At 49.2% G+C, this 23901-nt stretch overlaps 1 protein-coding gene across 1 annotated transcript in view; it reads left to right on the plus strand.

Moving 5' to 3' along the window:
* The window catches only part of Dnah2 (dynein axonemal heavy chain 2), a 119487-nt gene that overhangs the window by 59087 nt on the left and 36499 nt on the right, over positions 1-23901 (plus strand). The window contains 18 exon segments of the mRNA XM_052197141.1: positions 2561-2778; positions 3128-3229; positions 3740-3865; positions 4125-4235; positions 4617-4805; positions 5222-5325; positions 5426-5615; positions 6104-6284; positions 7409-7536; positions 7880-8032; positions 8284-8409; positions 17158-17376; positions 17769-17886; positions 18081-18217; positions 19451-19588; positions 19682-19840; positions 23267-23419; positions 23609-23700. Of these exon segments, the coding sequence (XP_052053101.1) occupies positions 2561-2778; positions 3128-3229; positions 3740-3865; positions 4125-4235; positions 4617-4805; positions 5222-5325; positions 5426-5615; positions 6104-6284; positions 7409-7536; positions 7880-8032; positions 8284-8409; positions 17158-17376; positions 17769-17886; positions 18081-18217; positions 19451-19588; positions 19682-19840; positions 23267-23419; positions 23609-23700 (2644 nt within the window).

Below are 23901 nucleotides of genomic sequence, written 5' to 3' on the forward strand. Positions count from 1 at the left end.
TGGGGAGTGCTGCCGGGGTCACACTCATGGTCAGTGGTATTTCTTCCAAAGGACAGAACCTGGGACGACATGAGGAAACCCCTAAGGGGTAGGAGTATAGACTAGGAAGAAACTAGGACTTCTTCTTTTTTTTTTTTGGATTTTTTTTTTATTCAATATAATTTATTTACATTTCAAATGATTTCCCCTTTTCTAGCCCCCCACTCCCCGAAAGTCCCGTAAGCCCCCTTCTCTTCCCCTGTCCTCCCACCCACCCCTTCCCACTTCCCCGTTCTGGTTTTGCCGAATACTGTTTCACAAAACTAGGACTTCTGGGACTTGTAGATATGGATGCATTGCGCTCAGAATCTCAAATCAGCCTGTGTGGTAGATAGATCTTCCTTCCTTCCTTCCTTTCTCTTTTCCTTTCTTTCTTTCTTTCTTCCTTTCTTTCTTTCTTTCTTTCTTTCTTTCTTTCTTTCTTTCTTTCTTTCTTTCTTTCTTTCTTTCTTCAAAGAAAGAAAAAGGGTTGTGTGTTTACTTCAAGAACACAATCTTGGCTGTAAGCTCTGCATATTCTGTGGGTTGTGTGGGTTGTGTGGGTGTGTGGGTTTGTGTAGTATTGTGTGTTTGGTGTACACACCTACTGTGCGTGCGCGTGGGTGCCGAGGGAGTGGCTGCCAGCAGCTGGCCGTGGACGCCTTTGGATCTCATTTACCTTATTTATCTATTTTATTTTATCATTTCTTTTTAATATTTATGTATAACATAGTGTTCTGCCTGCACGTATGCTGTAGACCAGAAGAGGGCACCAGATCTCATTACAGATGGTTGTGAGCCACTGTGTGGTTGCTGGGAATTGAACTCAGGACCTCTGAAAGAGCAGTCAGTGTCCTTAACCTCTGAACCATCTCTCCAGCTCTATCTTATTATTCTTGATATTGTAATGTAATTGCAACATTTCTCTTTCCCCTTTCTCCCTCCAAGCCCTCCCACCTACCCCTCTGCCCCCCTTCAAGCTCATGACCACTGTTTGCTATCACTAACTGCTATTGCATGTGTAGTCGTGCATGCACATGTACCTTCCTGATCCTAACCAGCTGGCTCGGTCCATATGATGTTACTTGCATGTATGGATTCAGGGCTGACCGTTTGGCCCCAGACAACCGACTGTGGCACTCTTCTCCGGGGAGGGCCTGCACTCCCACTCCCACTTTTCCTCAATTACCTGTAGTTCTTTGTGTGGGGCTGAAGCCTCGTGAGCTTCTCACCATCCAAACTGGTGTGCTCACTGGTGTCAGCCGTCCTTCAGATCAGGTCCGGGAGTCATGTTGGTGAGACTGCATGGATGCAGCTTCTGCTATGACTAGGAGACACAGCCTCACAGCAAACTCTATGGTGCTCTGGCTTCTCCCATCCTTCTGCCTCTTCCCCGGCAGTGCTCCCTGAGCTTCAGAGGAGAGAGTGTTTTGTAGATGTGTCCATCCGGCCCGGGCTCCACGACTGCATTTTAACTGGCTGTGTTTTTTAGTGTTCATCTGTTGCAAAGAGAAGTTTCCTTTGGTGGGGGTGACAGTGTAAGAACAAAGGTTTCTAGCGATTGTGGTGGTATATATAGCGAGCTCGTGGTTGTAGATTCTCCTCCAGTAACCACAACCTCACTGGCAACGAGTGGTAGTTATCTAGGTTTCCCCGTATCGGGCCTGGTTTCCCTCTTGTTGAGTGGGCCTTCAATCCAGTTGGAGAGCTGCTGGTTACCTCCAAGGCACTCGTGCCATTACTGCACCCTTAGGGTTGTTGTAGTAGTTCAGAGACTCATAGCTGGGTAGGACTGTTGGTTACCCCTCTCCTTGGGAAGCTTGCATGATGCTTTCTGGTACCTGAAAGCTAGTACTCAGAGGTCATTCAAGTCAATTCCAGCTCAGGGGTCTCTGGCCCTGTTTCTGAAGTACACGGTGTCCTTAGCGATAGAGACTTACCAGGCCTGGGGTAAGCATTCCACCTCTGGCGGTTGACCAAGGGTAAGAGCAATAGGCTGCAGAGTTTGGGAGTCTCTTCAATAACCCTGGCTTTGGGTTGGATCCTTCTGCCGTGTCACAGGCAGGGAAGTCAAAATTCAGTGATGTTAATTAACATGTTAGTGAGCTAAAGACTTTGAGTGGTGGCCTTCTGTCTCCTGGTCAAGTGCCCTCTGTGCTGTGCCACAATCGCTGTCATTGTGTGCCTGCCACATGCCTTTAAGTGATTTGGCTTGTTGGATTGTGTAAGCTGCGGAGACATTTTCAACTCAGAAACTCTTGAGTTGAACAGTGAGGCTCCAAGTTCTTAGGTATAATGGGCCTGTTGTTCCAAAGACGGGGAGGAGTAGAGCTAACCCCATGGTGCATAGTTAACAAGTCGTGTGGAGAGATAAATGAAGAGTCGGGGATAACTATGCAGGAGTGCTGGGGCCACTTCTCTGTCTTCAGAAGCCTAGGGCCCTCTGGACCTCAACCTTAGAGCTAGGAAAAGAAGTGGAGCCCGGGTGTCCGGATCCACTCAGGCAGTGGCGAAAAGTGTCATCCATTGCCCTTCCTCCCAGGGCTCCTGGAGACCCTGATAGAAATGAACGCTATCCTGGAGGACATTCAGAAGTCTCTGGACATGTACTTAGAGACCAAGCGTCACATATTTCCCCGCTTCTACTTCCTGTCCAACGATGACCTGCTGGAGATTCTGGGCCAGTCCCGTAACCCAGAGGCTGTGCAGCCACATCTCAAAAAGTGCTTTGACAACATCAAACTGCTGAGAATCCAAAAGGTCAGTGGAGACGGCCATGATGGGAAGGCGGGCCGGGAAGGAATGGTGACGCCATGATATTTGAGGCTGTGGAGGGGACCGTGCTCTGCCAGCGGGAGAGTGGCATTTGTTAATGACCGTAGAACCTCACACAGAGCTTTCCAGAAGAGGCAATGTAGAGAGGAGGGGCAAGAGAAGAAATTACATGTAATGGGATCTGATGCCCTCTTCTGGTGTGTCTGAAGAGAGCAATAGTGTACTCCTATATATCAAAAAAATAAATAAGTTTAAAAAGGGGAGGGGATATTAAATACTTCTAGAAGGTTACAGAGAGCGAGGCTATGGCCTGGGTAACTTGTCTCTTCTGCAGGTTGGGGGCTCCAGCAGCAAATGGGAGGCAGTGGGAATGTTCTCAGGTGATGGCGAATACATTGACTTCCTCCATCCAGTACTTCTAGAAGGACCCGTGGAGGTGAGTGGTGGCCAGAGTCCTAGAATCAAGCCGTCTTTCTATTTGAAAGTTTGCTGGGCCATCCCTTTCATCCAAGCACTCGGGAGGCAGAGGCAGACAGAGCTCTGAGCTCGAGACCACCCTGGTCTACAGAGTGAGTTCCAGGACAACCAGGGCTACACAGAGAAACCCTGCCTCGAAAAACCAAAAAAAAAAAAAAAAAAAAAAAAAAAGAAAGAAAGAAAGAAAGGAGTTTGGCTCCACGAGGAGAACATTTTCATGAGCAGGATGAGCTTTGCATTTAGTTTCCTGAGCCACTCGTGTTCTCGCCGTCTATCACCCCTCCCTAAACCAATGCTCCACCCCTCTGCCTCCTGCCTCCACGGCCTTTGGAGACCCGTGCCAGCTTGTGCCCAGCTGCACCTTCCCTCCTGGGTCCTCAGCCCTCGGCGGTCTCATGTCCTCTATGCCTTCTCTCGGGGAAACCTCAGCCTCTGACCCTTAGACTGAGGATTATTTCGATTTCTCTAGTCGTGGCTTGGCGATGTGGAGCGGGCCATGAGGATGACGCTTCGTGATTTGCTTAGAAACTGCCGCGTGGCCCTCAAGAAATTCCTCAACAAGAGGGACAAATGGGTGAAAGACTGGGCTGGCCAGGTGAGCTGGAGCCACACAAATGGGGTGGGGGGGGCAGTGGCGCTAACAGAACAGCATGTGGAAGACAGACTCCAGAGGCTCCCTGCCCCTCCTCCTGGGTCTGACTCTCATACCCTAAGTGCTAGACCCGCTGCTCCGGACCCAAGGTGCATGCGCCATACTAGGCACGGTGACACTGGGTGCTGGAACTCAAGAGCTGGGCTGTATGGAGAGATGGCTGAAGGTAGGGCCTAGGAATCAGCTTCTGTACCCGCCTCAGGTGGTGATCACTGCTAGTCAGATCCAGTGGACAGCTGATGTCACCAAGTGCCTGATGACAGCCAAAGAGCGGTCAGACAAGAAAATCCTCAAGGTCATGAAGAAAAAGCAGGTGGGGAGCTCTTCAAGTATGAGACAGGCCTGGTGCTGGAATGGGTAGAGAGGAGATGACTAGAATCACAACCGGGATGGGCTGGTATGGGCAGGCCAGAACAAGGGTGCTCTGGTATGGGCAGGCCAGAACAAGGGTGCTCTGGTATGGGCAGGCCAGAACAAAGGTGCTCTGGTATGGGCAGGCCAGAACAAGGGTGCTCTGGGACAGACGTGCAGGGCAGTGCATTGTGCAGAGCAGAGTTAGGCTCTCCTGTGTAGCTGTGGATATAGGAATTCTAGGATCCGAATGGGATTGGAGGTGACCTCAGCCTGGGACGTGGTGCCATCCAGCCTTGGCTACATTGATGCTTCTATTCTTGCCTATTGTCCCATCCCACAGGTGTCAATACTAAATAAGTATTCAGAGGCCATCAGGGGGAACTTGACCAAGATCATGAGACTTAAAATTGTGGCTCTGGTGACGATAGAAATCCACGCCCGTGACGTGCTGGAGAAGCTCTATAAGAGCGGCCTCATGGACGTCAATTCCTTCGACTGGCTCAGCCAGCTGCGCTTCTACTGGGAGAAGGTGACAGACTCGCTACTGTCTCAGGCCCAGACTGACCTGCAGTGCTTCCCAAGCATGGACACGTGCTGTCCTCTAGCCCAGTCCTTTGCACGTTCACAGCTTCTTCCTTCAAGGTTTAGCTGTCCCAATTCCAGCTCAGGAGTGGCCAGTGGTCTCTCAGGGCAGCACTCCTTATAAGTGCCACTTGATGGCGACTCAGATCTCAAGCAGCTACTTCCCTGGATTGGGATGGGGGGGGGACATGCAATATGGAACCCATGTCATTTTCTCTCGTGGCCCCAAACCATACCCTTCTTTTCAGCTCTAAATCAGAGCCCTTAATCCACCTGCAACCCTCCTGACCTCTCCGAGCCCTATGGTAGCCATTTCCACATCCCCCAAGCCCGCCTCTGTCTTACTCTGTCCTATTTTCCCAGGACGTGGATGACTGTATAATCCGCCAGACCAACACACAATTCCAATATGGTTACGAGTACTTAGGGAACTCTGGTCGACTGGTCATCACGCCCCTGACAGACAGGTCTGCCGTGAGGGGTGAACTGGTCTTCCGGGTAGGAGCTGCAGAGGTGTCTGAGTCCTCCAGTCGACTATCTGACCCGAGTCGTGTCTTAAATTCTCAGATGTTACATGACGTTGACCACGGCACTGCACCTCCATCGTGGGGGCTCCCCCAAAGGCCCAGCAGGTACTGGAAAGACAGAGACAGTCAAGGACCTGGGCAAGGCATTGGGTATATACGTCATCGTGGTCAACTGCTCCGAGGGCTTAGACTATAAGTCCATGGGAAGAATGTACTCAGGACTGGCACAGGTCAGTACCCTGCCTCCCCATCCTAAAGTCTTTACATATCTTCTAGTACCTGAAAATCAGCCGAAACCCCAATCTGGTTTGTACCTGTGTGGCTTGCATGACAGCTTGCCACGGGCAATTCTTACAGTCAGAATGAAGAAGTAAAACCCCTTCAACTCCCTGAGTTTCACATTGCAAGTTTGCAAACTCTGGCCACGTAAGGATTAAACAGAGCATATGCAGAAACTGCCCAGCACACAGGAGTTACTACTCAGTGCACCCAAGTCCCAGCCTCTAGGTGTCCTAGCCATCACTGTTGGCTGTCTGGTCTGTTGGAAAGCTCTGGCCAGAGGCTATGACACTGTTGCTCTGGTCCCCTGTGCACCCCCTGGTTCGGATGCCACCTTTGCTACTGAAGCATTTTTGGGACGGGTGTGTCAGGCTGCGGTCTGGTGGCCTGGGGCACCTCTCTTGCTGTAGTGACTCTGCCCCTCTCTCCCGCTCCACAGACTGGAGCCTGGGGCTGCTTTGATGAGTTTAACCGCATCAACATTGAGGTGCTGTCCGTGGTGGCCCAGCAGATCCTGTCCATCCTGTCTGCCCTGACAGCCAACCTCACACGTTTCTATTTCGAGGGCTTTGAAATAAATCTGGTGTGGTCTTGTGGGATCTTCATCACCATGAATCCCGGTAGGTGGAGGAACCAGGTGACACAGGGCAAGGGGGCAGGAGAACTGGGCATCTGGGATAAGTATTGTGTCCTTTTCCCTTTCTGTGTCAAAGCATTTGTCTAAGAAGTATTTGACTAAAGGTGACTGTGTGTTCATCTGCTTTCTATTAATGTGACAAAATCCCCAAGGGGTATTTAGCTTAAAGGAGGAAAGGGGAGCTGTGGTCCCACAATCTCATCCATGGACCTTTGTTGGTGAGGTGAGGCAGGATGGAATGAAGGAAGTGTGGGGGAACAGGATTGCTCAGGGTGACCAGGGAGGAGGGAGGGAGGGAGATAAACGGGAAAGGAAGGTTGAAGGGAGAGACAGGGAGGAGGGAGATTTCGTTGATTCTTGGGCATACTCCAGTGATTTACTTCTTTCAAGTAGGCCACACCTTCTAGAGTTTCTGTGGCGTTCAGTCAGTGAAACAGTCCTTTGATGAGGTCCAGACCCTCATTATCTAATCGCTTCTAGCAGGCTCCGCCCCTGGACCTGCTGCTTTAGGAACAAAGCCTTTACGGGACACTTGGGATCCAAATTACAGCAACAGCAGAAGAGAAGCCACGAGGAGAGGAGGAAGTAACACTTCCTGTCCTCCCCAAGGCTCAAGAAACACCTACTTGTCTCTGTGGAAGCCTTTAAAGGCAGAGCCACCTTTTCCCAATGGGTTAGCTCGCGGCTCTGCCTCCTGTCCCTCTTGGAAAATGGAAGTTTCCCCAATGTTTGAGGTTTTCAGTTTCATGGCTGCCCAGCTGCCCATTAGGAACCTCTTTAGGGGAAGGGTCTAGGAGAGCACCTGTTGGGAAGCATCGGATCATAGCGACAGCAGCTGCGAGTTTAGAGGGCTCGTGTGGGCCCCACCTAGTGGGCCCCACGTATAACTCGGCAGCTCTGTGGTTTCAGGGCCATGTGAAACTTAATGAGAGCACCTATGAAGAGAGAAGACGAGGGAGGGAGCCAGGGCTGGGATGAGGAAGACGCCATCTTAGAGCTGGGGCTGGGGAGAAAGTTAGGGCCATGATAAAGGTTGGGCAAGTTGGATCTTTGAGAGACCAAGTGAGGATAGGCAAACGGGTTCTGAACAGGCGGCTTTGTCTCCAGGCTATGCCGGCCGCACAGAGCTTCCGGAGAACCTGAAGTCCATGTTCCGCCCAATTGCCATGGTGGTGCCTGATTCGACACTTATTGCAGAAATCATTCTTTTTGGGGAGGGCTTTGGCAACTGCAAGGTATTGTAATAATCTATTTCTTATTTCGTTTCCTTGGCATAATTGTTCCCTGGAAAGAGGAGCCCCTGAACGCCTCACAATCTGGTTATCCTACTGAGATCTTCAAAGTATTGTCAGTAGGATCTGAAGCCAGAGGAACACGGGCGGACAGCCGGGTGGTGGGGTGTCTCTCTTCTGTGAAGCCACTAACCAACAATAGCACAGTCCACAAGATCTCCTACAATTGTTCAGAGCACTTCCTAGCTGCTTCAAGTCCCTGACCTAAGTTCTTGTGTCTGAGTGTCCCTAAATAAAAAGGGGACTTGTGGGAGGTGAGCCATTGTCTCCTCCTCACGGTTCCCAGATCCTGGCCAAGAAAGTGTACACACTGTACTCACTGGCCGTACAGCAGCTCTCCAGGCAGGACCACTACGACTTCGGCCTGCGCGCCCTCACTTCCCTTCTGCGATACGCCGGCAAGAAGCGCCGCCTACAGCCGGACCTGTCTGATGAAGAGGTAGGCCAGACACGTGGCCCTCGTGGCCCTCGGCTCTTTGCCTCTTTTGTCACTGGTGTGATGATGTCGTCAGGAAAGTTTCCAGACCCTTGCTTGTCCATGCACACATCCACCCCTGCCCTACCCACCACCTCAGGCTTTGTCCCCTGGCTGGCCTGATAGAGCCTGATCGTCCTGATCGTCCCTGTTGCGTTGCTGAGGACAGACACTGGCATATCATCCATCGTCCTTAGGTCTCACTTTCCTCACAGGTCCTGCTGCTCTCCATGAGAGACATGAACATCGCCAAGCTGACGTCAGTGGACGTCCCTTTGTTCAATGCCATCGTGCAAGACCTTTTCCCCAACATTGAGCTCCCAGTCATCGACTACGGCAAGGTGTCTGCCCCCTCCCCCCGTCTCCTTTTATTTACTTATTTTAAGGTTTATTATTATTATTTAACGTAGGTGAGTACACTGTTGCTGTCTTCAGACACACCAGAAGAAGGCATCAGATCCCATTACAGATGGTTGTGAGCCACCATGTGGTTTCTGAGAGTTGAGCTCAGGACCTCTGGAAGAGCAGACAGTGCTCTTAACCACTGAGCCATCTCTCCAGTCCAGCCCCACCTCCTTTTAAAAAGAACATTATTTTGATTGGTGGGTGTCTATGTGGAGGTCAGAGGACAGCTTACAGGAACCAGTTCTCTCCTTCCACCAACTGGGTCCCGGGGATCAGGTTCAGATCAGGCCTGGCTGCAGGTGCCTTTACTCCCTGAGCCCTCTTGCTGGCCTTGTATTTACTCTTGTTAACCAGCTCCCTGATTTCATGAGTGACTGTGCATCTGGGAACAGGGAGTGTGAAGTCCTGAACTTCTGAATGGTGTGACTTTGAATGGCACAGTTGGCTCTTCCTAGGACTCACACAGACAGCTTTTTCTCTGACTCATATCTTTCAGGATTACCTGTTCACAACACTTACCTACTTACTTAATTAATTAATTAATATAGAGACAGGGTGTTGCTATGTAACCCTGGATGACCCCGAGCTCCCTATACAGACCAGGCTGGCCTCATACCAACAGGACCTCACTATGGGCCACCATGTCAGGCTCAAGTAACTTCTACCCCTCAGATCCTTGAATTCACTGAAAGCTCAGCTACCCTGTCTGTATCCACCAGCCATCTCCCACCTCGCCTCCTGTCCTTATGGTGGGAACTTTGAAGAGAGTCTCTAGGAGCTCTGTGGTCTGTGAGAGCAGAGGAATAGAGGCTACGAGAGCATCCCCTCCTTGTGTTCGTCCACACCCTCTGAGCTGTTGTTTTAGTTGAAACTGCTGAATGCTAGATTAAAACATTCAAAGAAATACATCCCCTTTTAGAACATTGCTAAGATGGCGAGAATTCTAGGGCCCTTGGTGTGGGGACTTTGAGAGGCAAGGAGGTTCCAATACTGTTTCCCCCATGGAATTTTGTCAGTCTAAGGTACCAGGAATAGGAAGGAAAGCAGCCCAAGTCTGGAGGTGGACCTTAAAGGCCACTGTTATAGGAGCATCAGGCTACGGGGACACACCCTCGCCGCCATCTACTGATAGGAAAGGACAATTTACAACCTGGAAAGAGCTGTGCTTGTCTGAGTCCTGGTGATAGAAGGGAGGGGTCAAAGGTTTCCCCGACATCTCTTCAGGTCAGCCTCAGGCCGTGTAGTTGAAAGTCTCAAGCTTCATCTCCGGGGCAGGAGAGGGGGTGCCGGTTGTCAGTGCCCCCAGGTGACTGGTGGAAGCAAAGGGAATGGTTTCTGGAGGAGCTCAGTCTCAGCCCTAGTCCAGAAGAATGAGGACCGAATGCAACGGCAGCAGAGCCCAGAGGACAGCGCAAGCCTAATGCGGATGGACGCTGGAAAACAAGGCCGGCAGAGGGGTGGCCCTTCATGTCATGGTCACATGGTCACTCCAAGAAATCTGCAGATAGCCGTCTCCAATATTCTCAAGGAAATAAGAGACAAGAGGCTCTAAGCAAATCATGTTGGGAAGAAGAGTGAATAGATTTGTAGAAACATCTAGGCATGCTAGTGCATGTCTATAATCTCAGCGTTCTCTGGAGGTGGAAGTCAGAAAGGGCCAAACCAGCCAGATCTACACTGGAAGGAGGGAAGGAAGGAAGGAAAGAAGGAAGGAAGGAAGGGTGGAAGGAAGGAAGGAAGGAAGGAAGGAAGGAAGGAAGGAAGGAAGGAAGGAAGGAAGGAAGGAAGGGTGTAGTAGTTAAGGGCACTTATTGTCTTGGCAGAGGATCCAGCTGTGGTTCCCGGACTCATGGTGGTTCTTAACTGCCCGTAACTGAAGTCCCACTGGGTCCTCTGCCTTCACACAATTTCCTGCATGTGTATGCACTCGCACACATACACATAAAAAAATAAATAAATCTATATCTAAAATCTAAAATAAAAGCATAATTGGGGGAGAAGAAAAAAATAGCCTTAGCAGAGAAACAGAAAACTTCCAGCTAAGCAAAGTCAGTTATATTCATGACAACTGCGTTGAAGTCTAGTTTCTGCTAAGTGGGGGCGGCACAAACATTTAATCCCAGAACCTGGGAGGCAGAGGCAGGTGGATCTCTGAGTTCAAGTCCAGTCTGGTCTACAGAGTGAGTTCCAGGACAGCAGGGGCTCCACAGAGTAGCCCAGTCTCCAACAAACAAACAGAAAGATTGATTTCTAAGGCATACATGTCAAATCCAAAGAATATGCTGTCTGTCAAAGAGCATGAAAAAGGAGAAAGGAGCGGGGCGTGGTGGCACACGCCTGTAATCCCAGCACTTGGGAGGCAGAGGCAGGCGGATTTCTGAGTTCCAGGCCAGCCTGGTCTACAGAGTGAGTTCCAGGACAGCCAGAGCTACACAGAGAAACCCTGTCTCGATAAAAACCAAAAAAATAAATAAAATTAAAAAAATTTTTTTAAAAAAGGAGAAAGGAGAAATCTCACAGGTCGCACTAAGCTCGGCCTGAGAACTCCAGAAATGGAAGCAGAGCGGCAATTTCAGTTTGACGTTTGTGACATCTAAATAAGGGGCAGGCGGGCAGAGCAGCGCAGGAAAGCAACGAGGGCTTCTGAGGCAAACTGCTCCAGACTGCATAGGTCTCAACTCACCAGCAGTCCCAGCATCCGAAGGCAGAGGCAGGAGGATCACTAAAGTTTGAGATGAGCTTGGTCTACACTGGAAGATTGAAGCCAGCCAGAGTTGTGTAGCAGGACAAGTCTCGGGGAGAAAGGAGTTGTATCTCTAAGATCTGGTGTCTTCATGGCCCTGGGTCACTGTGCCTCCCTGGTGTCAAGCCTGAGGGACAGCAGGCCTATGAGGAAGGATTAATCAGCACTGAGGGAACATTTGCAGATTAGATGCTTTCTTTCATATCTCAGCTTAAAGAATAGGGGCACCCAGACAGGCAAGTGAAAGCATTCTCTCTGGGGAATTCTTCTGACCCAAGAGGAGTGACTGGAGCGTGGCAGAAAGACCGACCCCAAGTGCACTGTTACCTGCAGGGCTGCTCAGCTTACAGTCTGGGAGCCCCACACCCAGTCATATAAACAGAAAATGGGATAGAGGTGGAAGAATCAGGAATACAAGGCCAACCTTAGCTCCATAAGGAATTTGAGGGTAGCCTGGGCTATAATATATATTCATGTGAGTGTGTGTGTGTGTGTGTGTGTGTATGAATGGATGCAAGGAAAAACTAAGCTCACTAAAGAGGCTCTAGTAGGAAGGCTGTTAGGTGTTACTAGTGGGAGGGAGGAGGTGACAGAGAAGGAGTGGGGGTGTTGAGCCAAATTCTTGAGACAAGAGACTTTTTGTTTGGTTGGTTTTGGATTTTGGTTTTTTTGAGACAGGGTTTCTCTGTGTAGCTCTGGCTGACCTCAAACTCAGAAATCCGCCTGCCTCTGCCTCCCAGAGTGCTGGGATTACAGGCATGCACCACCATCGCCCGGCTAACAAGAGACTTTTTTAAATGTAGGGCAACAGACAGTATGTTAAAGAGACTGAAGGAAAGTATTAGCCCTGAGAGAAGCAAGGAGTCTACTTTGTAAGGGTTCCTGCGAAGAGGGGTGATCTTGTATCACAAGGAAGCAGGCTTAGTCAATATGTGATATGTGAACTATGGTCTGCGACAGAAGTAGGGGAGTGGGCACATTGCCATTCATGCCACATGTCAGGAATCACTCTCTGGATATGAGGTGGGGGCTTAGTTAATGTGTGACCCAGAAAAGGTCAAGGCGAGACTGATCCCGCCTCCTTCCTGCCCTTCCCTCTTCCTGCCCCTCCCCAGAGGGGAGTGAAGGGGCTGCCTTCCTGCCCCTCCCCACAGGGGTGGTGGGGGAGATGGGGCTGCCTTCCTGCCCCTCCCCACAGGGTGGGGGATGCAGGACTTGCCCTTGTCTGGCTTGCATACCTATCTGCTTAGGATCTGCTTAGCTGCAGGACCCAGGTTCTGTAACAAAAGAACTGCAAACAAACAAGAAAGAGCCAGATGGAGAAAGTAGATAGCCTAAGGGGAGGAAATAGGAAACAAACCGTCCATGACAGTTTCTGCTGGGGAGTGGTGGGCACACCTGCACACACAGGTGCTGGTGAGAGAGAGGATTATCTTGTGCCTCTATGTATTCAGATCAGCCGGGGCCACCGAGACCCTACCCTAGTGCACACACAAATGAACAACAATCAGATTATGGAGACCCTACCCTGGTGCACACACAAATGAACAACAATCAGAATTATTGAAGTGAAATTCTACTGACAAGCCGTTAAGAAAGGACTAAGGCAGACTGACCAGCAGACAATGGGGAGGAGAGATAGGATTTAAAGGGAAATCTAGGCGAGATAAAGTTTAAATAATTTCAAAAGTAGGAGAGGAGAAAATGGAGGTATGGGGTCCCTATAGCTAAAGGAGACCAGCTAAAGGACTGGAGCAATCCTTTAACACGCACCCCCCCCCCGAAATTCTGGATATTGAACTAGGAGACTATTTCACTTGTTTCCTAGGAGGAAAAGAGAAGAGAGGCAAGAGACTAAAAACAACCACAAATTAGGCTGTTCTGTGTCTCAATAGTATTAAGTATGCTAATAATGGAGCAGCCTTCAAAATTCTAGTGGTAAATAGAAGGCTAGATCAGCTACACTTTCAATTATGGTGAAACAAACGAACAAACAGCCTCTACTATGTTCGAAAGTTGTGAGAGAATGTGGCTTCACTAAAGCACAGGTACAGACTGAAAAGTTAGCAGGGAAGCAGACACAGGGACACCATTCAAGAGAAGCTTAAATAACGCTTCAGATGATGGTGAACAGAGAGCCCAAGATGGCAGTCACAGGGTGGGCGGAGAGAGAAGGCAATCAGAGTCAAGGCTATCAAATCTCTTCAGTACGTGAACCCTTCCTCTACTGATAAATAAAATCCAAAGGCTTCGAGAGTGTGTATAACAGAAACATTAATAAGTGATGTGGCCTTCATTCTGAGACAATTAGCAGAGTTTGGAGTTAGGTTAGTGACTCGAATCTGGAAACCCAGGTGATCGACAGGAACAGTATCGTTAGAGCCCTCAGGGAAAACCGAACCGTCTGGCAGAAAAGCCCACCTCCTGTGGTAATGCTCAGAGTGTTTACAGGAGACACACCTGGAACCTACAGACAAAGAGTCTCCTCAGGAGGTCTGCCAGATAACTACTCCAGAGAAACCTAGGGAAGCCACCAGCTAGCGACTGACTGCGCAGCCTTCAAGGCCAAGAGCTTTACTGGAAATAGAAAGTCACCTCATAATAAAAGGTTCCGACTGACTAGGAAGATAAAATAGACCTAATTTGGATGTACTTAATGATACAGACTCAAAAGAACTAAAGCTAGATTGGCTGAGATATCAGGAGAAATAGACAAACTCATGAGGCAATTTTAACCTCTTAGTAAGTAAACCAGGCTGACTAAAATTCACGGTCATGGAAGATTCAAACAACACAACATACAACTTTGAATTGCTTCATAGCTAAAGAAATTTCACTCAAGTTACAAATTTCACTTACATAGAACATATAGAAACTCTAAATGTTGGGCTGTAGAGATGGTTTAGGGGTTAAGAGCACTGACTGCTCTTTTGAAGGTCCTGAGTTCAAATCCCAGCAACCACATGGTTGCTCACAGCCATCGGTATTGAGATCTTCCCCCTCTTCTGGAGTGTCTGAAGACAGCTACAGTGTACTCACATATATATATAATAAGTAAATACATCTTTTGAAAAAAAAAAAAAGAAACTCTGAAAGTGTAAAGGCCATGAATCTGCCTCAAAAAATTTGAAGGCATCTATTCAGCATATGTATTCTGACCACAGTGATAATTACTGGTATCAGACAAAGCAAGCTTTATGTTTCTATTGATTATCATCATTATTATTAGAGTCTGTATGGTCGATGTGTATGTGCATGCATGCCATAGCACATGTGTGGAGGCCAGAGGACAGCTTTGTGGAATTGGTTATGAATGACCAGAGGCAGCCCAGGGCACAACAGCAAGACTAAGTTCTCAGCACAGCGGAGATTTATTTGTCCCAGAGGGACAAAGGGCAGGGAATCAGACAGAGATGAGGGTGAGGATGAGGGAGGGAGAAAAGGAACAAGGGGGGGGGAGGGATACTTACCCCAGAAGGACAATGGGCTGCCTCTGGATGGAGAGAAGACAGATGTGGCCCCGTGGGCAGTTTATAAACAGGTGAGGGAGGGGAGCCCTGTGTTTGGATGAGTTGGTTAAATTTGGTCTGAGGAGTCTGGTTTGGTGAGTACAGCATTCAGGGTGTGGGCGTGTCTCAGGTAAAAGCTGCCCAGTGTTAGTGTAAGGACACGGGCTTTTCTTCCAACTATGCTGAAGTTGGCTGGATCTTGGTGGTCAGCAACTTTCACGCATCCATGGGCTCTGGTGGTCAAAAACCTCAGCTCACCCAGCTGGCCCAGCAAATGCCTTTAGCCTCTACTCCATCTCACCATCCCTAAAGCAAACTACAGAAAGATACAATATTAAAAAGTTAAGGAAAATATACAGATATGGGCTTGTGCCTGTGACCTCAGTACATGGGAGGTGGGGCTGGAGGGGAACTACTAGTTTTAAGGAATCCTGGGATATGTAGTTGGCTATAGAGTAAGACTATGTTTCAAAAAAATAAAAATATTGGGGGGGGGTGGCTTTAATCCCAGCACCAAGGGGATTGAGGCAGGCAGATCTCTGGATCTGGGGGACAGCCAGGTCAACAGAGTGAATTCAAGATCCACCAGGGCTACACAAAGAAACCCTGTCTTGAAAACCAAAAACCAAGCCGGGCATGGTGGCGCACGCCTGTAATCCCAGCACTTGGGAGGCAGAGGCAGGCGGATTTCTGAGTTCAAGGCCAGCCTGGTCTACAGAGTAAGTTTTAGGACAGTCAGGGCTACACAGAGAAACCCTGTCTCGGAAAAACCAAAATAAATAAATAAATAAACAAATAAATAAAAAAACCAAACAAACAAAAACCCAAAAACCAAATCAAACCAAACAAACAATTCTGGATGTAGACTTTTTGTTGCCTTTTTTTTGTTGTTTTGTTTTGTTTTTCGAGACAGGGTTTCTCTGTGTAGCCCTGGCTGTCCTGGAACTCACTCTGTAGACCAGGCTGGCCTCCAACTCAAAAGTTCCACCTGCCTCTGCTTCCCTCTGCCTCTGCTAGACTCCCGACTAATCTGAAAATACTTTTTAAATTAACTTATTTCTGTGTATGTGAGTGTTTTGTTTTGCACCACCCACTCCAGACTACGTGTGTGTCTGGAGCCACAAAGACCCAAAGAGAAAAAAGAATCCTCTGGAATTATAAATGGTTGTTGTTGTGTTTATAAAAAGATAAAGAGAGAAGGGAATATGTTTTGGTGGAGGTGTAGTCAGGTATGAGAAGGCTCATGCTGAGGCATCCCTTAGAGTTATTCAGAGCATGGGCAGGGTAGTTAAGAGGAAGTAGAGGCAGAGAAATGCAGAGAGAGAGAGAGAGAGTAGACAAGTAGAGGCCAGCCATGAGCACGTGGAGAGAGGGGGAGGAAGGAAATTGGGAGAAGGAATGGGGGGGGCAGTGCAAGAACAAGAAGGCAAGAACAAGAGAGGAGGGGCCCCTTTCACAGTTTGTCAGGCACACCTGGCTGTTGCCAGGTAACTGTGGGGCAGAGCTTAGACAAAATGCGAACAGTTGTGAGCTGCTGTGTGGGTGCTGGGAACTAATTCTAGGTCCTATGCAGGAGCAGCCAATGCTCTCAACTGCGCTATCTCTCAGCTGAGGACAGTGAGATCTTAAAGCATGGTAAAATAATTTTGTTCCCAACTGTATCTCTAGTATTGGCACAGTGCCACAAAGATTCAGTAAGTAGTTGTTGAATGATGCTTTAAAAACGTGTAGGACTACATTAGACACTGTACACAGGAGGAGGCTGTTTCCAAGGAAAACCAACTCAAAATGACAAAACCAAACGCTAGGAAGCCAGGTTGGCTGAACAGAGACGCCAGCATCCTCTGTTCATATATGCAGGATATGTGTGTGTGTCTGTCTGTCTGTTTGTCTGTCTGGTATATGTGCATGGATGTACACACACAGGTCACAAAAGGACACAGACTGGCTTGATCTGTCACTCTGCCTTATTCCTTTGAGACGGTCTCTCCCTGCCCCTGGAGCATGGCTGTTCAGCAAACCCCAGTGATCCTCTCTCCGCTCCTCACAGCACTGCAGTTGCAGGGCCGTGTGCAGCCCTCAGGATTGAGCAGAAAAATACTCTTTCCTACTGAGCTGGTTCCTCAGTTCTAATGTAGCCAGCTTGCCTGCCTGCCTTTTCCCCCCTCCCTCCTAGGTCTCTCCTTTCTTCCCACCCTCCTGCATGCCTTCCTTCAGAGATATGGGGATCAAATCCACAGCCTTGTGTTTTCTCAGCTAGCACCCTGCCACTGCGCTGTCTATAGATCCCAGAGCCCAGTATTTTCCCTCTGGCTAGGCAGTTCTCAGGACTTTGGTGTCTTTTGCGGTGGGTCTGCTGAGTCTTCCCTGGCACTGCAGGATGTCTGAAAGTCCCTTGGCTGACTCACACTTTTTCCTTCCGCTTTCCTCAGCTACGGGACACCATTGAGCAGGAGATCCGAGAAATGGGCCTGCAGATCACACCCTTTACCCTCACCAAGGTTTTACAGTTGTACGAAACCAAGAACTCTCGCCACTCCACCATGATTGTGGGTGGCACTGGCAGCAGCAAGACCACCTCCTGGAAAATTCTGCAGGCCTCTCTGTCGTCCCTGTGTCGTGCCGGAGAACCCAACTACAACATTGTTAGAGTGCGCAGTGGGACAATGACGTAGTTAGAGTGCGCGGTGGGGCGATGACGTAGTTAGAGTGCGTAGGGCAGCTGTTTTGTAGCTACAGCTGTTGGGAGGGGCCGGACCTGAAGAGGCCTGGGAGGGAAGCAAGCAATGACCAGTGCAAGAGCCTAAGAGAGCCGAGTGGTGGTGCACGCCTGTAATCCCAGCACTTGGGAGGCAGAGGCAGGCGGATTTCTGAGTTTGAGGCCAGCCTGGTCTACAGAGTGAGTTCCAGGACGGCCAAGGCTACACAGAGAAACCCCGTCTCAAAACAAAAAAAAAAGCCTAAGAGAGAGGATTGGGATGGGGGAAGGGTATTGGGGGCTTGGGTCGGGCACCTCAGAAGTCCCTTCTGGTGTCATTTTTAGGAGTTCCCTTTGAACCCAAAGGCACTGTCCTTAGGGGAGCTGTATGGCGAATATGACCTCAACACCAACGAGTGGACCGATGGCATCTTGTCTAGTGTCATGCGGGCTGCCTGTGCAGGTATCCGGTGGGTCAGGTGGGGGACAGGAGATGTCAGCAGCTCCTGAGAGAGTGGGGACCCTGGAACAGGATGCCCCAGCGAGGTTGAAAGATGCCCGAGGAATGCCTTAAGACAAAGAAGCAGGCAGTGAGGGACGCGGGAGGAGAGGGAGGTGGAAGCCTCTTGGTTTCCGTATCATCCGCCTGCCACTAAGATGAGAAGCCAGACGAGAAATGGATCCTTTTTGACGGCCCCGTGGACACGCTGTGGATCGAGAGCATGAACTCCGTCATGGATGACAACAAAGTGCTGACCCTCATCAACGGGGAGCGCATTGCAATGCCGGAGCAGGTGCTACTGCCACACGGAGGGATCCCAGGCCCCTGGGGAAGATGGCCGCCGTGGGGGTGGAAGGGAAGCTGAGGTGGAGGCTGGCATTCTGAGAGTGAATTACATGGAAAGAGCTGGCACGAGGATCCGATCCAGGGAAATCTGCAATTGAAGCAAGAGGCAAAAGGCTGATGATGGTAGACTCAGTGGGAGGGCTTACCTGGCCTTTGCCTCTGGGGTCCATCTCCAGCATAGGGGGAGGGGCCATTGCTACCCAGGAACAATTGTATAGTAAAGAACTTTGGGTCTAGAAATCACTGTTATAGACCCAGGCTGTCCTTGGCTTCATTTCCACTGGCCTGTGAGGTGTGGCCTTCATACCATGTACCATGACTCCTGGGGTGTCATGTCTATCTCTTTTCTTTATTTTAACGTCTCCTTCTCTCCTTCCTCTCCTCCTTCTCATTCATTTTAGGTAGAATCTCATGTAGACCAGGCTGGCCTAGGTAGTAAAGGATAACCTTGGTTCCTGCTCCTCCTGCTCCCCCTGTTCCCGCCTCTAGCGCGCAAACACCACGATTATAGGCACAGGCCACCCACTCTTTTCTTCCATGCAAGCCAGAGAGTGATTTTTTTCCCTAAAGATAAATTTGAATGAGCTCTAATTTCTTTTAGAAAGTGTCTTAGTCAGTGCGCTATTGCTGTGAAGAGATGCCATGAGTCAGGCGACTATTATAAGCAAAAAGCATTTAACTGGGGGCTGGCTACAGTTTCAGAGGTTTAGTCTGTCAGCATCATCATGGCTGAGCACGGTGATTGGCAGGCAGGCGCTAGAGCTGGAGCCGAGAGTGCTCCATCTTGATCCAAAGGCAGAGACACTGGGCCTGGTACAGGCCCTTGAAACCTCAGAGCCCAGTGACACAAAGAAGCCACATCCACTTCAGTGAGGCCACACCTCCTCATCCTTCTCAAGCAGTGCCGCTAAGCTTTCAAATACATGAGCCTATGGGGGTTGGGGAGGGGGCAGTCCCATTCAAACTACCAGAGGGAGCCAGCCATTTTATAAACTACCAGAGGGAAACCATTTTATAAACTACCAGAGGGAAGCCATTTTATAAACTACCAGAGGGAAGCCATTTTATAAAGCCCAGTCATTCTTGTTTCACTTGACAAGTACCCGGAAGGCATGGGTTTTGGGTGTTTTCATTACTGCGAATGAGCTGCTGACATCCTGACAAGAGTCTACATTCTTAGGTATCTCTCTTGTTTGAAGTGGAGAACTTGGCCGTGGCCTCTCCCGCCACTGTGTCCCGCTGTGGGATGGTCTACACCGACTATGTGGACCTGGGCTGGAAGCCTTACGTTCAGTCATGGCTGGAAAAGAGGCCAAAGGTAAAAAGGGAATTGAGGAGACATGACCGTGACCAGGGCGGCCTGTAGTAGTAGATAACGGTAGACAGGGCATCCCTTCTTGTCCATATCTAGATGGAAATAGAGCCGCTCCAACGCATGTTTGAGAAGTTCATCAACAAGATACTGAACTTCAAAAAGGATAACTGCAATGAGCTGGTACCCGTCCCTGAGTACAGTGGGATCATCTCGCTCTGTAAGCTCTACACAGTCCTGGCCACACCAGAGAATGGGGTGAGGAGAGGAGCAGCCTAGGGCAATGGTGGAGGGATGGCTCACAACCCACCCACACACCTTCAGTTTGGGGGCAGCTTGAAACAGAAACTTAGAGGAGAAGCATCAGCAGTGACCATGGGGAAGGGGGACGTGTGCAAGCAGAAAGAGATACACATGCTTGGATGTTTGCTGAATTAAATATAGCAAGTAGTGGTGTAGCTCAGGGACAGAGGACTTGCCTCATAAAAGAAAGAAGGAAGGGAGGAAGGAAGGGAGGAGGGAAGGAGGGAGGGAAGGAAGGAGGGAGGGAGAGAGGGAGGGAGGGAGGGAGGCTGAGAGGATGAACAGCCCAAGAGGGGTCCTAGTTTCCTACCCATATCATGGATACCATTTGATAAGTTCTAGAAAGTTTCAGATGAATTGATATATCAGAAATTTTTTGTTGTTTATAATTAAAATAACTAAATTTGGTTTTTTGGGGGGTTTTTTTTGGTTGAGATTAAGTCATTGCCCTAGAAATGTTTCACATTATTTTTAACGATGTTACCAGGTAACGAAACTATTAATATATAATGAGCAGCAGTTAAGATCTCTTGACAGTGTAAGTTATTCACTGCGGCCAGGGATGGTGAGACACAGCTGCAGTCACAGCACTGAAAAGACCCGGGTAGGAAAACCTTGCGCCCTCAGCAGCATGGCTTGTATATCGGGATCAAGGGCAGCATGAGCTACAGTGAGACCCTGCCTAAAATCAAAAGAGCAAAAGCCACTTAAGAAAAGAAAAACGAGCTGGGGGTACTGGTAAACGCCTGTAATCCCAGCACCCAGGAGGCAGGGGCAGGCGAATCTCTGAATTTGAGGCCAGTCTGGTCTACGGAGTGTGTTCCAGGACAGCCAGGGCTACACAGAGAAACCCTGCCTTGAAAAATAAAACAAAAACAAAACAAAACAAAAAAAAAAAAAAAAACCAAGCAACAACAGAAAAATAAAAAGAATGTGGGCAGGAATAGTATCCTTTCCCCCGACCAGTGCCTGATATCACACTCCACCAGGTCCTGCTGCAGCTCTTCCAACATGCCTTCATTTTCTGTCGCTGCACTCTCCTCACATGGTTGTGGGGAGCAGGGGTCTGCTGGCTGCAAAGGCTCCTGGGGGAGGGGCTGGCTCTCTCAGACTTCAGAGAAGAGCCTGGTTGTTACTACCAAAGGCCTCGCTCTCTGTCAAACCAGAGATCCTCATCATACTCTCCTGCCTAGAGTTTGATGATCATGGGTTGATCTAAGGCCAACTCTTATCATTCTGGGTTGGACAGAATCCTGTAATCCTATTTTTATGCTTTCTGTGCATTCCTGGCTAGCCTGGAACTATGACGAGCCTCTCACCTCGGCCTCCCAAGCACTGAGACTGCAGCCATGTGCCGTTTATCTGCAGTTATAAGAGTCCTTATCCAGAATCTGTTATCAGGAATCCCTCAGCCCTGCCTGTGGCTGTGCCCCTGTGCTATGTCAGAGATGTCAGAAGGATGCTGAGTTGGTTGGCTGTTTCCCGGGAAGCCTGCGTGGCAAAGCACTTTATCAACTGAGCCATCTCCTCAGCTCCATAAAACTTAGTTGTTTTGAGCATGTGTGTGTGTGTGTGTGTGTGTGTGTGTGTTCACGAGTGTGGATGAAATTTGTGTTGAAGCCAAATGTTGATGTCAAATGTCTTTCTCAATCTGTCTCTACTTTAAATTTTTTTCCTAGGTAAATAGGGTCTTCCGATTCAGCTGATCTGGACAGTTTGCCTGGGCAGCCTCCTGTCCCCTCTCGGTGCCAGGATTATCAGTGAGCTGCAACGCCCACCTGGCATTTATATATGTGGGTGCTCGGCCTCTGAATGTGGTTTCTCATGGGCTCAAAGCAAGGGCTTACTGCTGAGCCACACTCCGAAATTCCAAAACTATGTTTGTAATTGTATAAGTAGTCATTGAATTTACTTTTTTTTTTTTTTTCTTTTTTGGTTTTTTGGATTTGGTTTTTTGGAGACAGGGTTTCTCTGTGTAGCCCTGGCTGTCCTGGAGCTCACTCTGCAGACCAGGCTGGCCTTGAACTCAGAAATCTGCCTGCCTCTGCCTTCCAGGTGCTGGAATTAAAGGCGTGCACCACCACTGCCCAGCAAATTTACTTATTTTTAATTAGATATTGCTTTCTCCCGTTTTGAGACAGGATCTGGCTGTGGGGCCTTGAACTTGTGATCAGTTTGCCTTCTCAGTACTGAGACTGCAGGCCCCAGCAAACACAGCTTTTCTAGCCCATTTGTCCCCCCCCCCTTCCTAATCTTGGTTTCTTTTCCCCTCCACAGAAGTAACCACTGAAGTATGCTTGTTTGTATAATTCTAGGTTCCTTAAAGTACTCAGCCAGGGGTGGTAGTACACACCTTAATTCTAGTGCTTGAAGGGAGAGGCAGGTGGATCTCTGTGAGTTTTATAACCATCTGGGTCCACATAGGGAGTTCCAGGCCAGCCAGGGCTATACAGTAAGACCTTGTCTCAAAAAAACAAACAAAAATGCTTGTTGACATAAAACCACACAGATATGCATAGGTGCTGTTCTGTTTAGGAAGAGACTGTGGTGTGCATGATGGTACGTGCCTTTAGTCTCAGCACACAGGAGGTAGACACAGGTAAGTTTCTGTGAGTTTGAGACCAGCATGGTCTATATAGCAAGTCCCAGGACATCCAGGGCTATACAGAGAGACCTTATCTCAGAAACAAAACAAACAAAAATCTAAAAAATGTATCATGCTACAGGTAACATGCTTGTCAAACCAAAACTATGACATTGAGTTGTGTATTGCCACTTGCAGACACACACCATTGCTTTAGCTGTGCTGGACTGCAGCTGTGCTGGACTGCAGCTGTGCTGGACTACAGCTGTGGTGGAATGCAGCTGTGGTGGAATGCAGCTGCTGTGGACTATTCCATGATAAATCCTGCATTTTATTTTCCCTTCCTCTACTGGTAGATGTTTAGGTTGTCTCCAGTTTTTTGTTTTTTGCTTTTTTGGTTTTTGGTTTTGGGTTTTTTTTTGTTTTTGTTTTGTTTTTGTTTTTGTTTTGTTTTTTTTGCAGTTATATATAGGCGGCCACATGCCTGTCTCCTTGAACACTCACGAGTGGTCCTCCAGGGCTAGCCTGGCTTGGCCAGATGACAGTTGCCTTCTGACTTAGCCATGAGCAACAGCAGTGGATCCCAGAGTTATCTAAAACCCGTGAGTAGATGGTAGATGAACTTCCCATACAGAACCAGGTTGAAAGAAGACGGTAGGTTCTCTGCCTTCTGGATAAGTGCTAAAATAGATCCTTCCATCCCTTATAGGTGTGCCTCCTGTACCTTGAGGAATGGAGATTATTCTAAGGCCAATTCACCACTCTGAACTCCTGAACCTCTTCTCTGCTCCACCCAGGTGAACCCAGCCGATACGGAAAACTACGCCTTTATGGTGGAGATGACATTCGTGTTCAGCATGATCTGGTCCGTGTGCGCCTCCGTGGATGAGGATGGCCGCAAGAAGATCGACAGTTACCTTCGGGAAATCGAGGGCTCCTTTCCTAATAAGGTCAGGGCCCTCACAACCAGCTGCCCTGTATGTCCCGTTTTGGCGGGACTTACAGGGCACCTCTGGCCCTCACGCTGCCCCTGAGCTCACATCTTGCTGCCACCCTCTTCGCCCATCGGTCTGTGAGCCCAGCTCCAGTTGGGAAGGGCTGGAGGAATGGCTGGTGACCCGACTCGCGCTTGTTGTCAGGACACAGTGTATGAATACTACGTGAACCCCAAGATGCGGACTTGGACGTCATTCGAGGAGAAGCTCCCCAAGAGCTGGCGTTACCCTCCCAAGTGAGAGCAGGGTCCAGGGTGTGAGTCGGGTGTGGCGGCCAGAAGTCGGGGCGAGCTAAAGAGGAGAAAGCCGATTCCAGGAAGAGGTGACAAGGTTTAGGAAGTTGGATCTAGGGTTCTCAGGACAGGGGCCTGAAGAATGCCACCCTCCCAGGACCCAGAAGGCTGGGTTGGTGACTAGACCTTGGTGACACCAGAGGA

This window comes from Apodemus sylvaticus, chromosome 10, assembly GCF_947179515.1.
Source record: "Apodemus sylvaticus chromosome 10, mApoSyl1.1, whole genome shotgun sequence".
Lineage (NCBI taxonomy): Eukaryota > Metazoa > Chordata > Mammalia > Rodentia > Muridae > Apodemus > Apodemus sylvaticus.